The sequence below is a fragment of the Perca fluviatilis genome, chromosome 13 (assembly GCF_010015445.1).
Source record: "Perca fluviatilis chromosome 13, GENO_Pfluv_1.0, whole genome shotgun sequence".
NCBI lineage: Eukaryota > Metazoa > Chordata > Actinopteri > Perciformes > Percidae > Perca > Perca fluviatilis.
Genome location: NC_053124.1, coordinates 37,682,124 through 37,698,282, shown reverse-complemented (window position 1 = coordinate 37,698,282; position 16,159 = coordinate 37,682,124). Strand labels below are relative to the sequence as shown.

Below are 16,159 nucleotides of genomic sequence, written 5' to 3'. Positions count from 1 at the left end.
TAGCAGAAGTAGCAGTGCTTCGCCTTCTGAGAATATAGTTCCCAGTATGTATACGGTTAGAAGATGGCTGTGTCTCATGTTACGTTGTTTTTTGTACACGCTGTGACTCTACAAATCACAACATGTAAATAGGAACATGTTGGCGTTATTTTGTCACTTATTGGGAGCAGTAGGCTAGATGGAGCCGGTTACTTCCAGGATCTGTGCTAAGCTAGGCTAAATGGAGCCGGTTACCTCCAGGATCTGTGCTAAGCTAGGCTAGATGGAGCCGGTTAACTCCAGGATCTGTGCTAAGCTAGGCTAGATGGAGCCGGTTACCTCCAGGATCTGTGCTAAGCTAGGCTAGATGGAGCCGGTTATGTCCAGGATCTGTGCTAAGCTAGGCTAGATGGAGCCGGTTATGTCCAGGATCTGTGCTAAGCTAGGCTAGATGTAGTCGGTTACCTCCAGGATCTGTGCTAAGCTAGGCTAGATGGAGCCGGTTATGTCCAGGATCTGTGCTAAGCTAGGCTAGATGGAGCCGGTTATGTCCAGGATCTGTGCTAAGCTAGGCTAGATGGAGCCGGTTATGTCCAGGATCTGTGCTAAGCTAGGCTAGATGGAGCCGGTTATGTCCAGGATCTGTGCTAAGCTAGGCTAGATGTAGTCGGTTATGTCCAGGATCTGTGCTAAGCTAGGCTAGATGGAGCCGGTTACCTCAGGATCTGTGCTAAGCTAGGCTAGATGGAGCCGGTTATGTCCAGGATCTGTGCGCTAAGCTAGGCTAGATCTAGCGTTGAGCCGGTTATGTCCAGGATCTGTGCTTTGCTAAGCTAGGCTAGATGGAGCCGGTTATGTCCAGGATCTGTGCTAAGCTAGGCTAGATGTAGTCGGTTATGTCCAGGATCTGTGCTAAGCTAGGCTAGATGGAGCCGGTTACTTCCAGGATCTGTGCTAAGCTAGGCTAGATGGAGCCGGTTATGTCCAGGATCTGTGCTAAGCTAGGCTAGATGGAGCCGGTTATGTCCAGGATCTGTGCTAAGCTAGGCTAGATGGAGCCGGTTATGTCCAGGATCTGTGCTAAGCTAGGCTAGATGGAGCCGGTTATGTCCAGGATCTGTGCTAAGCTAGGCTAGATGGAGCCGGTTATGTCCAGGATCTGTGCTAAGCTAGGCTAGATGGAGCCGGTTACTTCCAGGATCTGTGCTAAGCTAGGCTAGATGGAGCCGGTTATGTCCAGGATCTGTGCTAAGCTAGGCTAGATGGAGCCGGTTACTTCCAGGATCTGTGCTAAGCTAGGCTAGATGGAGCCGGTTACCTCCAGGATCTGTGCTAAGCTAGGCTAGATGGAGCCGGTTACCTCCAGGATCTGTGCTAAGCTAGGCTAGATGGAGCCGGTTACCTCCAGGATCTGTGCTAAGCTAGGCTAGATGGAGCCGGTTACTTCCAGGATCTGTGCTAAGCTAGGCTAGATGGAGCCGGTTACCTCCAGGATCTGTGCTAAGCTAGGCTAGATGGAGCCGGTTATGTCCAGGATCTGTGCTAAGCTAGGCTAGATGTAGTCGGTTACCTCCAGGATCTGTGCTAAGCTAGGCTAGATGGAGACGGTTTGTCCAGGATTGTGCTAAGCTAGAATGGATGGGCGTTATGTCCAGGATCTGTGCTAAGCTAGGCTAGATGGAGCCGGTTATGTCCAGGATCTGTGCTAAGCTAGGCTAGATGGAGCCGGTTATGTCCAGGATCTGTGCTAAGCTAGGCTAGATGTAGTCGGTTATGTCCAGGATCTGTGCTAAGCTAGGCTAGATGGAGCCGGTTATGTCCAGGATCTGTGCTAAGCTAGGCTAGATGGAGCCGGTTATGTCCAGGATCTGTGCTAAGCTAGGCTAGATGGAGCCGGTTACCTCCAGGATCTGTGCTAAGCTAGGCTAGATGGAGCCGGTTACTTCCAGGATCTGTGCTAAGCTAGGCTAGATGGAGCCGGTTACCTCCAGGATCTGTGCTAAGCTAGGCTAGATGGAGCCGGTTACCTCCAGGATCTGTGCTAAGCTAGGCTAGATGGAGCCGGTTACCTCCAGGATCTGTGCTAAGCTAGGCTAGCGGTGGGGTCGTCAGATAGAATTAGGACGTGCACGGAGATGAGAAGAGTATGTACGGACTTATCTAACTCTGGGGGATTCGCTGAATAAGACAAAGTCCCAATAAGTCGGCGTGTTCCTTTTAAGGTAGATGCTCTTAGCACTCAGTTCTGTTGCCTAAATCTAAATGTGAAAATAATAAGTCAGCGAAGTGTAAAACAGGTTTGTCATGTGATGTGAACTCCTGGGGGTGGATGGGGGTGTGAGGCTGCATCAAGCAAATATATTTTAGCTATGTTTACGTTTCGCGTCTACACTTATTCGGCGTTTCCAAGCCCCTAAAACTTTAACATTTGGAATCACTGCTACCTGGGGTTGTGTTATAGTCTGGACGGGCACAAACGGAGACATTTGGAAACGAGGACGCACGTCCATCAGTCTTATCCGTAAGATAGGCTTCCAGACCTTTCAGTAACAGTTCCACCTCGTCCTCGCTCCAAGATAATAAATCCCTGCTCTCACTTTTCACCGTTGTTGGTCTTTCTCCAAAAGTATTTTCTGTATTTTCAACTTCTACATCCATGATTATCAACTGCAGAGTAACATCAGACAATCTGCTTCCTGTTTACACCACCACGCACATGCCCAGTGTGTGTAGTAGTAGTAGTGTAGTAGTAGTAGTAGTAGTAGTAGTAGTAGTAGTAGTAGTAGCAGTAGTAGTAGTAGTAGTAGTAGTAGTAGTAGTAGTAGTAGATAACTTTATTGTCCCCGTGGGGCAGTTGCGTTTGCGGCACAGTCGCAAGGCACTTCATGACAGGACGTCAGACGTACAGTACAGGCCAAAAGTTTGGACACACCTTCTCATTCAATGTGTTTCTTTATTTTCATGACTATTTACATTGTAGATTCTCACTGAAGGCATCAAAACTATGAATGAACACAGATGGAATTATGTACTTAACAAAAAAGTGTGAAATAACTGAAAACATGTCTTATATTTTAGATTCTTCAAAGTAGCCACCCTTTGCTTTTTGTGATAACTCTGCAAACCCTTGGTGTTCTCTCAATGAGCTTCATGAGGTAGTCACCTGAAATGGTTTTACCTTCACAGGTGTGCTTTGTCAGGGTTCATTAGTGGAAGTATTTCCCTTATTAATAAAAAAGCAAAGGGTGGCTACTTTGAGGAATCTAAAATATAAGACATGTTTTCAGTTACTTTTTTGTTAAGTACATAATTCCATCTGTGTTCATTCATAGTTTTGATGCCTTCAGTGATAATCTACAATGTAAATAGTCATGAAAATAAAAAGGAAACACATTGAATGAGAAGGTGTGTCCAAACTTTTGGCCTGTACTGTATGATACAAATAGTCCATACATCAGACACCGACAGACATAACATGAAGAACATATCGCACACTACAAGAATGATCATGTGATGTGTCGTCAGACGTGTATAAACAAGATTTTTTTGTTTGTCTCCAAACGCTGAAAACCACCGAAATTCAAAACCGCTTCAGAAAAAACAAAACCTGCACGGCGAAAGCCAAAAGATTTGTATTCGGTGTGAAGAGTCTCAGAGAGATGGACAGGCTCCATTTCTTCACGTTTCTTCACCTCGTTGTGAGTTGCATATCTTTTTTTTCTCCAGCGCAGGCCGGAGAGAACTCGAGGAGGACGGTGCCAGGCGGACGTTTGATTTCACGTTCAGAGAGAGTTTGGCAGTTTGCGGAGAAAAGTTTCGGGAAGCCCTTTAACATGGACTCGAGCCCCAGTGACCACACGTCCTCGCACTGTTTCAACCATCGAGGTAAGATGATGATATTTTGGATATTTTGTTGAATAGAATAGTTTTTATTGTCAATGTACAATGAAATTGAATGCTGTACTTTCAGTGCAAAACATCAGCAACAGTGCAAAAATAGGTGAATAAATAAATATAAAAGAGCGTCTAAAAGTCACCATAGAATGTATAAAAGAGGTAGGATTTAATAAAAAGAAGGTTAAAGACCTAAAAACACAGACACACAAGACATACACTGCACGATTCATCCTAAAAACCTTTTGGGATAAAAACTCTGAGTCTCTTTGTCTGTGATTTAACTGTCCTGAAACGTCTGCAGCATCAAACCGAGAGTGTCCCGGTTGAGATGGATCTTGTAGTTTGCTCTGGGCTTTTTTTTTTTTGAGGCATCGGGGACTGTTAAGATCATCCAGGTGAGGGGAGAGGGCAGCCAATGATCTTCTTCTGACCCTCTGGAGCGCTTTCCTCTCTGCTGCTCAGGGCCGGAGCCAGACATTGTAAGAAGCAGTCTCGTGGCATCATTATAAGCCATATTTAGTCTCTGCATGTTGCTTTTTCTGTAAAAACGCCACAAGAAGACGGTATTACCCTTCAATCAAACAAAGTATAAGTATAATGCAGTTTAAAAGAAGGTATAAAAGATATCTTTTTGAAAAGTACATGTAGGGGAGTGTTCTATGTTGGCCAGAAGAGGGCGGCATTGGGTTATTTTAGATGCTCCAAACTATTCCTCCCAATACAATTAAACAACTCAGATTACATCTGAGCCACTGACTCCCTAAATATTTAAAAGGTAAAGACATTTTACAACTGTTCATGGCTCTAACCTCCTTCCAGAAGTCGTCATAACTTTTATTTTGCAACTTACAACTTACTAAGTGTAGTTTTAGCAATTAATGAATGTTTTTGTATTTGAAATAGTGTTTATAACCTGACATTTTTGTTTTTATTTTGGGACATCTGAGGCCTGATACTGTGAAGCAGGATTTTGGGTTAGTGATAAAAATTCAGGTTTGACTCTGTTTTGTTTTTTTGGGGGGGTTATGATGGTGGCAGGGCTCCAGACTAACTTTTTGCCTTGGTCGCACTGTTGCGCCTAACTTTTTATTTAGGTGCACCAGCACAAAATGTAGGTGCACCCAAATTTTTCCTTGCGTCGCCATTAAGGCCACAATTTCAAGGTCACCTTTTTATCACACTCCATATACATTCATATTTATGTCAATTATTTCAAACAAGAATAAGGAGTTGGTACATTTTTTATTTATTTTCTATTTGAAGCACAATTATACTGTACTCAAAGTCTTATAGCTGGTCCCCCCCTTGCTGTCAAATGCCCCTCAGATGGCCAACACCTGTCATTTGGCCTTCTTCCCCTTTGGCCTCGGCTAAACCAGCTTGCCACACTCCCAAGCATCAAAATTCTAAGTCAAAGCCACTTTTCACAAGCTCTTTTATTAAAACAGATGTGATTTAAAATAAAATGCAAAGACAGGGTTTCCTTCCCAATTTGAAAATATACAGCTGCAACACATGTAAATTATCTGAAATAAATAGCCTGGGATATATTTAAAAACTATATATCGCTGAGAAAGCTCCTTCACTTGTTTTCAATAACAGACCCAGTAGCTCATCTAGGGAGAGAGGGGGAGTACGATGGACTGAAGCTACTCGCAGAGTGACGGCTGACTCATTATGAACGGGTCCTGCACGGTCGAATGCGGGTCAGCGGCGTTACACACGTCTTGTGTAGGCGATGAAATGTCTGTATCGTCACTGCGCTGCATTCTTATGAACTATGATAATGTGGCCATGGGTCACATCTCTCGCCCAGGTCCAGCAGGCTCCGTCTCGCACGCTATTATTCAACGAACTGAAGTTACCGTAGTTCCATTCAATAACTTCTAATGTGTTTTTCGCCGTGGCGGCCGCAATAACCGAGACTTACCAGCGGAAACACTGGTACCAATACAGGTTTCCCTCTCATACTTAACAATATACAGCTGTGTTAATAACAATTAAAACTGTAGACAAATGTCAGCATGTGGACCGGTGGCGCTACGTCTCTCCATGTTGCAGGTGAGCCGGCCGGTGTGTGAGTGAATGGGGGGCACGGAGGAGAGATCCAAACACAGGCACGGCTTTCCAGAAGGAATGGGTCATATAACGCAACATTAAACCATATCCATATAAATGACATCGCTTCGTTCGTGGAGAGGCAGTGGATGCGAGGACGTTAGGTGCACCGGTGCAACCTAGGAAAAATCTTAGTCGCACCATTACAAATTTTGGTCGCACTCTAGAGCCCTGGGTGGGTAACCTGTTACCTGTGTACATCACCATGCTGACTTATGCTGCACACCTAACCTGCTCCAAAGCAGGTTATATGAAACTAGCTCAGTCTAATACTGTTAGCTGTTGAGAATGATAACCTAGCGTGACCTGGCTGACACGCTGCACTGATGTTAACATTGCCGTGTAGCGTTCAAGACTCTCCAGGCGGAAAACAGTGCCTTTAATTTGTTTTATCATGGAGCATGAAAATGGCCAAATTCTTCAAAAACTCGTTGCCCTACTGGGCCAAGCGCCTGCCGACAACAGTTTGGATCCTACCTTTATAACCTTGTCCCCAGGTAATGGCACAGCGTCACCCAACGTCTGGATACTCAAACCAACATATTTGGCTCCTACAGGTTCTGTTCAAGATAGTCTTCCATTGCCAGATGAGTAACTTCTGTAGTTTATACCACAGATGCATTCTGGGATAGGAGACAGGGCTCGACGTTAAGGCTTGTCCGCTTGTCCAGGACAAGTGGATTTTTTTGTAGGGCAAGTGGAAGAGAAATTTACGATGAAGCATGAAGTTAATTTGACTCATTTAGTGGCTGGCTCTCTGCCCCATAGCGTTACTACTCCACTGCTCGTTTGTCCGTCAGTTATTTTAAAACCTCAGCTCTGCGACTTGCCAGATTAAATATAAGGTAATAATCAACCGTAAAGGAGCTACACCCTTTAAAGGATCCCTTGGTAAATCAGCCTCTGCCAGGTAGAAAGTGAAATTGTTGGAAGAAAAAAAAAAAGTTAACACCAACATTTAGTGGCAAAATCCATTGTTATGTCTACAAAATTATTTTAGATAATTGTCAGCACTACCTCTGGTGATACACTGCACACCGGCATGCAACGTATTACTTTGTATTATGGAGTCTGGAGATCCTTTTTTCTTGTTGAAGGGGAAATCTAGTGTTGGGACATGTTTGTTTCTACTGTTTCAACTGAACTTTATTAATGTTGATAGTGTTTGGATGCTTTGCGCGGTTTGTTCGAATTCTGCATTAACAAAACACATTAAAAAAAATTATAAAATTATAAATCTTTACCCGTACAAATGACTTTTGTGCATGGACAAGTGAAATGTACTTGTCCAAAGGACAAGTCCCTCAAAAAGTTAATGTCAAGCCCTGGGAGAAAAATACGCTCTTGCTTGTTTGCATTTCTTTAAACCATTTACAATCATCTTGGGCTGCGCTAAGCTCCAAAGGCAGCAAATGTGCTGTGCTAAATAGTCTCAGGAAGGAACTTGTTTTTGTTGAAAAGTTCAAAATATACAATAATAAATAAATATTAAATTAAATAAATAATTGTATTTCGGTATTTCAGACATAGAACAGATAGTTGGTGAAGAGGAGCAGCAGGAGTGTAGCTCCAGTGGGGACCAGCAGGAGCCAGAGCCCCCCCCACACATTAAAGAGGAACAGGAGGAACTGTGGAGCAGTCAGGAGGGAGAGCAGCTTCAAGGGCTGGAGGAGGCTGATATCACCAAGTTCCCATTCACTCCTGTCCTTGTGAAGATTGAAGATGATGAAGAGGAAGCTCAGTCCTCACAGATTCATCAAAGACAAACTCAACACATGGAAACAGAAGCTGATGGAGAGGACTGTGGAGGACCAGAACCAGCCAGGAACTCACATCCACTTTTACAACCAGAGACTGAAGACCAGACTGGAGACTCTTCTGAACCTGAGACTGATGACAGTGCTGATTGGAAGGAGACCAGAGAACCTCAGTCAGCTTTAAACTCTCTGAAACATGATTCAAGATGTAAGAAAACATTCAGCTGCTCTGAGTGTGGGAGGAGATTTGGCCACAAGGGAAGCCTGAATAGACACATGATAACTCACACAGGAGAGAAACTTTTCAGCTGCTCAGTCTGTAAGAAAGGTTTTACACAGAGTGGAAGTTTAAAAAAACACATGAGAATCCACACAGGAGAGAAGCCTTTCAGCTGCTCTGAGTGTGGTAAAGCGTTCACTGAAAATGGACAACTGAAGACACACATGAGAACTCATACGGGAGAGAACCAATTTAACTGCAGTGTGAATGGTTCAAGATGTAATGCTGATGAGAAAACATTTAGCTGCTCGGAGTGTGGTAAAAGATTTGGAACCAAGGGAAGTCTGAAGAATCACATGATAAATCACATAGGAGAAAAAGCTTTCAGCTGCTCCATCTGTAAGAAATCTTTTACACGGAGTGGAAATTTACAGACACACATGAGAATCCACACAGGAGAGAAGCCTTTTAGCTGCAGTGTATGTCACAAAACATTTGCCTGGCATTCGCCGTTCAAAACACACAAATGTCAACGGTCGTCACAGCTTCATCAGGGTCAGAGTGAGGAGAACAGAGAGGCAGAACCTCAGTCAGGTTTAAACTCTTCAAAAAATCTGTCAAGATGTAGTGCAGATGAGAAACAATTTAGTTGCTCTGATTGTAAGAAAAGATTCGGAACCAAGGGAAGCCTGACGAGACACATGATAACTCATACAGGAGAGAAACCTTTCAACTGCTCGGTCTGTAAGAAGTCTTTTGCACGGAGTGGACATTTACAGACACACATGAGAATCCACACAGGGGAAAAGCCTTTCAGCTGCTCAGTGTGTGGTAAAGCTTTCACTGAAAGTGGACAACTGAAAAGACACATGAGAACTCACACAGGGGAGAAGCAGTACAGCTGCAGTGTTTGTGACCAAAGATTCACTTGTCCTCGGCAGCTCAAAAGACATAAATGTGATGGTCGTAAGGCGTCACAGCTTCATCAGAGTCAAACTGAGGAGAACAGAGAGGCAGAGCCTCCAGCCAGCAGAGAAACTCAACACATGGAAACAGAAGCTGATGGAGAGGACTGTGGAGGACCAGAACCAGCCAGGAACTCAAATCCACATCCACTTTTACAACCAGATACGGGAGATAGTGTTGTTAGCGATTCTTGGAAGGAGACCAGTAAACGTCCTTCAGGTTTTAACTCTCTGGAACCTGATGTATATAATACTCACAATAAATCATTCAGCCTCTCTGAGTATGGGGAAAGATTTGGCAAGATTTGGTGTGTGAAAAGACACGTGAGAATCCACACAGGAGAGAATCCATTCAGCGGCTCAGGTTTGTTTTTGGGCTGCAACTAACAATTATTTTCATTGTCGATTTAATCTGTGGAGTATTTTCTGGATTAATGGATTATTTGTTTGGTCTCTAAAATGTCAGAAAATTATGAAAAATGTTAATCAGTGTTTCCCAAAGCTAAATATGACGTCCTCAAATGTCTTGTTTTGTCCAAAACTCAAAGGTCCACCTATCTACAGCCAGGGTAGACCGTGATAAGCCCTATTTCAACAAACGGTGGCGTATTCCTTTAAGCTCTAGTTTGTTTTATTTCTCCAATAGCTATGCTAACGTTAGCCGGGGCTAGCAAAGAGCCAGTCTTTGTGTTAGCTGTTCGACTGTCGCTCAAAGATAATGGGTACCGAGACAACAATATTAAAATGATGAACATTATATTACCTTTATTTTTACAGGCAAGTGATTAAGAACAAGTTCTTATTTACAATGGCAGCCTGACAAGCGACAAAACCACATAGGGGAAGAGGGCTAGAAGATGAATTACATTGGACACGTGCAGTTTAAAATGACACAAAATGCAATTTAAAGTAACTTAATTAATTTTGTAAAAGATGATACAGACAGCAGTCAACAAGTATAAAGGATAGGTGCACAGGTACATGGGTGAATAAGAAAGGGAGAAATGTTACAAATGTGTAGCTGGGAAATTATGGTGTCTTTTGTGGCGCATTCCTGTTGCAAGTGGCGGCAGATTGAAAACATGCGAGACCAGAGACAGAGTTGGTTTTGGGATGGCTTATTGGATATTGTATGTGACAGACATTGGCTGCAGCAAGCAAGTCAGGAGGTGATCTGCCGAGAATGGTCTTGTAAATGAAAGTAAACCAGTAAATCTTATGGCGAGTGTGAAGATAGGGCAGGTTGACTAGTGAATAAATGGTGCAGTGGTGTTTGTTGAATGGGGCATTTGTGGCAAACCAGAAAGCAGAGTGGTATAGAGTGTCGAATTTTTAATTTTGAGTGCTATTGCGACCCTGTATATTGTCTCACCATAATCTAACATGGAAAAAATGGGCATCTGAATAAGAGTGAGAGGCAGAAGGGGTGAAAGTGGAGTGGTTTCTATATAGGAAGCCAAGTTTAGCCTTGACCTTAGATTGCAGCTTTGAGCTGTGGATGGGGGATTAAAAAAAAAGTTTCCAGCCCAGGTAAAAATGATTTTTTTAATTATTATTATTGATTAGAGAATGTCTTGATTCTGTTTACTGACATCTATGTGTGTTTCCTGTTTCCTTTAGCGGTGCAGCAGCTGTCGTTGGTTAAAGAAGAGGTTCCCCCTGAGCAGCAGGAGTGTAGCTCCAGTGTGGACCAGGAGGAGCCAGAGCCCCCCCCACACATTAAAGAGGAACAGGAGGAACTGTGTATCAGTCAGGAGGGAGAGCAGCTTCAAGGGCTGGAGGAGGCTGATATCACCAAGTTCCCATTCACTCCTGTCCCTGTGAAGAGTGAAGATGATGAAGAGGAAGCTCAGTCCTCACAGCTTCATCAGAGACAAACTCAACACATGGAAACAGAAGCTGATGGAGAGGACTGTGGAGGACCAGAACCAGCCAGGAACTCACATCCACTATTACAACCAGAGACTGAAGACCAGACTGGATACTCTTCTGATCCTGAGACTGATGACAGTGCTGATTGGAAGGAGACCAGAGAACCTCAGTCAGCTTTAAACTCTCTGAAACATGATTCAAGATGTAAGAAAACATTCAGCTGCTCTGAGTGTGGGAGAACATTTGGGACCAAGGCACACCTGAAGAGACACATGATAACTCATACAGGAGAGAGGCCTTTCATCTGCTCAGTGTGTAGGAAATCTTTTACACAGAGTGGAGATTTACAGAGACACGCAATAATTCACACTGGAGAGAAAACTTTCAGCTGCTCTGAGTGTGGGAGAAGATTTGGCCGCAAGCAACATCTGAATAGACACGTGATGACTCACACAGGAGAAAAACCTTTCAGCTGCTTCGTCTGTAAGAAATCTTTTACACACAGTGCAAATTTAGGCCCACACATGACAGTCCACACAGGGGAAAAAAGATTTAGCTGCGGTGTTTGTGAAAAGACATTTCAGTGGCGTACTCAGGTCAAAAGACATAAATGTGTCGGTCGTAAGTCGTCACAGCTTCATCAGAGTCAAACAGAGGAGAACCGAGATGCAGAGCCTCCAGCCAGCAGAGAAACTCAACGCATGGAAACAGAAGCTGATGGAGAGGACTTGTTGGGGCTTTGGAAATTATAGAGTGTGGTCTAGACCTACTCTATCTGTAAAGTGTCTCGAGATAACTCTTGTTATGATTTGATACTATAAATAAAATTGAATTGAATTGACTGTGGAGGACCAGAACCAGCCAGGAACTCGCATCCATTAAGGACCTTATGCCGTTGCCTGACGTGCACCTCTCAAAAAATGGCAGACAAAATAGTGGCTTGTTGGTTTAATTGAGAGCCCACACAGGTGAGAAGCCGTATTATTATATATATTATTATATAGAACTTTTATAGTTATGATAAATTCTGTGCTATACACTTCTCTACAAACTTCTGGTAGTTGCTCAGAAACTATGGAGCCAGGACAGTGACAGTAACCTGTGGTATTGAAAATAAAAATTGGCATTGAAACAACAAATATTGGAACTGAAAAATTTTGAACTGAAATATAAAACACAAACATCAAAAAGTAATAATCTCACAATGCTATTATTTTATTTCACTTTGACATATTTTTGCATTATGATAGGTTTTTCAATGCCAATCTACATTTTTTCTTGATGTCTGACTTTTTTCAGTGACAGTTTTTTTTTTTACGTTGTCAGGATTTTTACAATGTCACTGGTTTTCAGTTTCAACTTTCTGTCACTGTTTTGGTGTAGGGAGGAGGGGCCTGAGGGGAGGGACAAAGAGGCGTGGTGTACAGGTAATTTGCATAGGCTACTGGGAGAGACCGCAGCTCCACAGGCATCCTCACAGATTACCCATATCTGCAATGGCTTCCACAAGTTCACCTGGAACCTCCAAATCTCAAGTAAGTCTGTTTATTTCTGCCATTTCTTTTCACGTAGAAGCAGGCTGGTTTAGTGTTAACTTTAAATGTAGGCCGCAGCTGTGGCAGAGGTTAGAACTGTTCTCTTAATACATCCATGCTTAGCACACGTCAGCTAACTTGTGGCTAATTGTAGCTAAGTCTCCCGTTGAACAAGCGCAACGCTAGCTAATACCACATCAGCGCGCCCACTTGGGGGGTTTAAAGTGATATTAATAGTGCACTGATGTGTCAGTCTTTAAGAGGGCGCGCCTGCTAAATCCCTCCAACAGTCTGCATTTATTTTGTACCCACTATATATTTGTACCGATAGACTGTATAACAGTCTGTTTGTACCACGCCTCCAGAGGGACCTTGACACTACCAGACTTGTCCAGGACCCTGTGCAGCTTCAAAATGTTCAATTAAACCTTTTTTTTCAATTTTGTTTTGGATGCTTATTATGGCCATATGTGCATAACAAATTAAATGCACACCTAAAGTGTGCATTTAATTTACAAAAGATTTATTGTTTTGTGAAGTATTCTAAAAGCAACTGCAGTCTTTTAACATTACTTGTCAATTACAGGATATACAAGATCTTTTCTTGGAGGGGACCGTGACAGAAGAGTCTGCCAGTGGAGTACTTTTACCACCCACCCAGTGCCCCTCTGAGGCCGGGCAGACTGTGGCAGAACTATGTGATTCTTTACACATAAACATGGCAGGACAACACAGGAAAAACATTTTGTTTGTTATTTTAAAATGACAAATACCACTACTACTTTATATGTAGTACTGATTTTAATCCTTAACAATTTTTGAAATGACATGCATTTACAGTATGGGCTCCAGCAAAACAGTTAAATCTGTACCTTTTCAGTGAATAACAAATAAATATATTCAAGTAAGAATTTTACTCTATATTTCTTAACAAATTACAGTAAATGCAATGATAATGCATATGAGGGTTAATGTGTACTGGCCTAGCGAAGGGGTACAAGTCCCATTTCATGACTAAAAACAGTGTAAGTGTAAATAGTCAAAATCCACAGGCTGACGTTGCAGAACTTCCTGAAGCCTTCTCAGCAGTCTCTCCGTAAGCTGCCTCCCAGTCGAAGGTGCCTGTAATTATACACAACTTAGTGAAATCAGATGAGAAATGTAAAGGTTATGCCTTTGAGCCAGAAATACCACGGACATAATAGTTTTGTTTACAGGCAAGTTTAAACATGTATGTCCAAGTAAACCTTTAACCGATAATATCAGTTTAACAGTTATAAAATATTGTACTGGACTGTTTACATGATAATGTTAACTTATGTTCAGCTAATGCAGTTTTTTCAGTAACTGTTTTCCCAGTTGGAGATGTCAGTAACGCGCGTTCTGCCTGTGTGATTTGCCTAGAAACCTGTCAGTCAGCAGCTATACTTGTGATTGGAGGATAGTTATGGGGAGGGCGTTCCGTGCCGAGCGGCAGGTAGAGAGAGCGGAGCTCGTTCTCTTAAGACATCCATGACGGAGCTGAGAGATGCAAGCGAGTCAAGCCTGCGTCCACCAGCAGTAACACTGGCCTTAGGACTCCTAAAGGACAGGAATTACTGTTATTATAAATACTAGATTATAGAAGATAGATTGACATCCCTGGCGGGAGACTTAGCTACAATTAGCCACAAGTTAGCTGGCGTGTGCTAAGCATGGATGTATTAAGAGAACAGTTCTAACCTCTGCCACAGCTTAGGCCTACATTTAAAGTTAACACTAAACCAGCCTGCTTCACGTGAAAAGAAATGGCAGAAATAAACAGACTTACTTGAGATTTGGAGGTTCCAGGTGAACTTGTGGAAGCCATTGCAGATATGGGTAATCTGTGAGGATGCCTGTGGACTCGGGCTCTCCCAGTAGCGTGCGCGCAAATTACCTGTACACCACGCCTCTTTGTCCCTCCCCTCAGGCCCCTCCTCCCTACGCCAAAACAGTGACAGAAAGTTGAAACTGAAAACCAGTGACATTGTAAAAATCCTGACAACGTAAAAAAAAAAACTGTCACTGAAAAAAGTCAGACATCAAGAAAAAATGTAGATTGGCATTGAAAAACCTATCATAATGCAAAAATATGTCAAAGTGAAATAAAATAATAGCATTGTGAGATTATTACTTTTTGATGTTTGTGTTTTATATTTCAGTTCAAAATTTTTCAGTTCCAATATTTGTTGTTTCAATGCCAATTTTTATTTTCAATACTACAGGTTACTGTCACTGTCCTGGCTCCATAAGAAACCCCCTTATTGTAAATATACATAGGAAGCCATACATCTTCTGAATGCCATATTTCTGTAGTTTGTTTTACTTGTGGGTAAACATGGACCTTCAGGAGCTGCCATTCATCTGCATGTACGGCTGTACACAGTAAAATCTGCAAACTTTCCCTTAAAGTGGACATATTTTTTTCCGTATTTTCTGTCATATCTACAATGTTATAATGTCGGATTTTCATGTAAAACGTGGCCTAAACTTCAAATAATGAGGTCAACGTATTTTAGACAAATCCCTGTGAGCTAAAACATTCAGATTTCCAACTATTGTGAACGTTCCAGTTTCAACCGTTTTTCTGCTCTTGGCTAAGTCTTACGCAACTCTAAGCCTGCCTTTTATGATTGGTCATCTACTTCAGGTAGGCAGGACTGGAGTGGTTGTTTTTTAAGCCACTGCGGTGGTGTTAACATTGTCACTTGTAGCTACATGTTAACGGCAGTAAAAGGTCATCAAAGCCGGTGTTATATTCTCCTCAGTTCCTGGTCACATTACTCCTGAAACATTTCCGGTTTTGTAGTATTTGGTTTAAAAGCCTTTATCTGCAATTTTCGACTGTAGAAAGTGCTGCAATATTCTATTTGTGTCCACTGATAAGTATAGTAGCTACATGCTAACAGCAGTTGTAAGATGTCATCTTGGCTGCCAATTTGTTAAATTCTCCCCAATTTCGGATGGCCATTAATGCTGAAACATGTCCTATTGTGTAGTGTTTGGTTCAGAAGCCTTAATCTGCGATTCTTGCGGGAGAAAGTGCTGCTTCGTTACATTACAATCTAGCATTAGTCTAGTGCTAAATATTGGCGGCCAATGCTGATCATTTCTCCCCAATTTTGGGTCACTTTACTGCTGGGACGTCTCGTTGTGTAGTATTTGGTTTAGAAGCCTTTATTGCTGATTTTACACGGTACACAGTCCTGCTATATACTCCGTTGCGGTAGCTCCAGCTTCAACTAGCTAGTGAAACAACAGCGGAGGCTGTTTGAATTGGATCCTGTAGGTTACAGGAAGCCAGTGAAGGGAGCAGAGTAGAGGGGTGATACCGGTTTGATCTAGTAAGTAGGCTATCAGCAGCGTTTTGAATGGATTGCAGGCAGTGAAGGACAGATTTATTGAGTGAGGAGAAAAGTGAATTGCAAATGAAGGCATGGATGAGCATCTCTAGTTCTGACTGAGAGACCACAGCCCTTAATTTGCTAATGTTACGTAAGTGGAAAAAAAAGGATTTGCTCAATTATTTGATGTGAGTTTCAAAAGATAGGGATTTGTCAAATGTCACCCCAAGATTCCTTAGACTAGGCTGGACCGCATATACAAAGGCCCAATGTTCTGCTTAATCAGAGGGATAGCGCTGTCTGGCGCTATGATTAAAACCTCTGTCTTATCTGGGTTCAGCTGCAAAAAGCTTTCAGTCATCCAGTTGTTTATGGCGTTTATGCAATCCAGGAGCCTTGTAAGTTTGGATGTCTCATTTTGCCTGAAGGTCAAATGAAGCTGAATGTCATC

The 16,159-nt window shown here is 42.7% G+C and overlaps 1 protein-coding gene and 1 long non-coding RNA gene across 2 annotated transcripts; both read left to right on the top strand.

Annotated features, from left to right (window-relative positions):
• Positions 1-7,894: 7,894 nt before the first annotated feature.
• On the top strand, positions 7,895-10,693 carry LOC120571048 (gastrula zinc finger protein XlCGF57.1-like; the record flags this gene model as incomplete). Its single annotated transcript, XM_039819748.1, has 2 exons — positions 7,895-9,300; positions 10,557-10,693. Coding segments are annotated over exons 1-2 (1,410 nt in total), but the record flags the coding sequence as incomplete, so codon positions are not given.
• A 229-nt stretch (positions 10,694-10,922) lies between these two features.
• On the top strand, positions 10,923-12,956 carry LOC120571089. The gene is made up of 3 exons (XR_005641179.1): positions 10,923-11,776; positions 12,192-12,343; positions 12,930-12,956. It is a non-coding gene; the product is annotated as an uncharacterized LOC120571089 (long non-coding RNA).
• Positions 12,957-16,159: the final 3,203 nt, after the last annotated feature.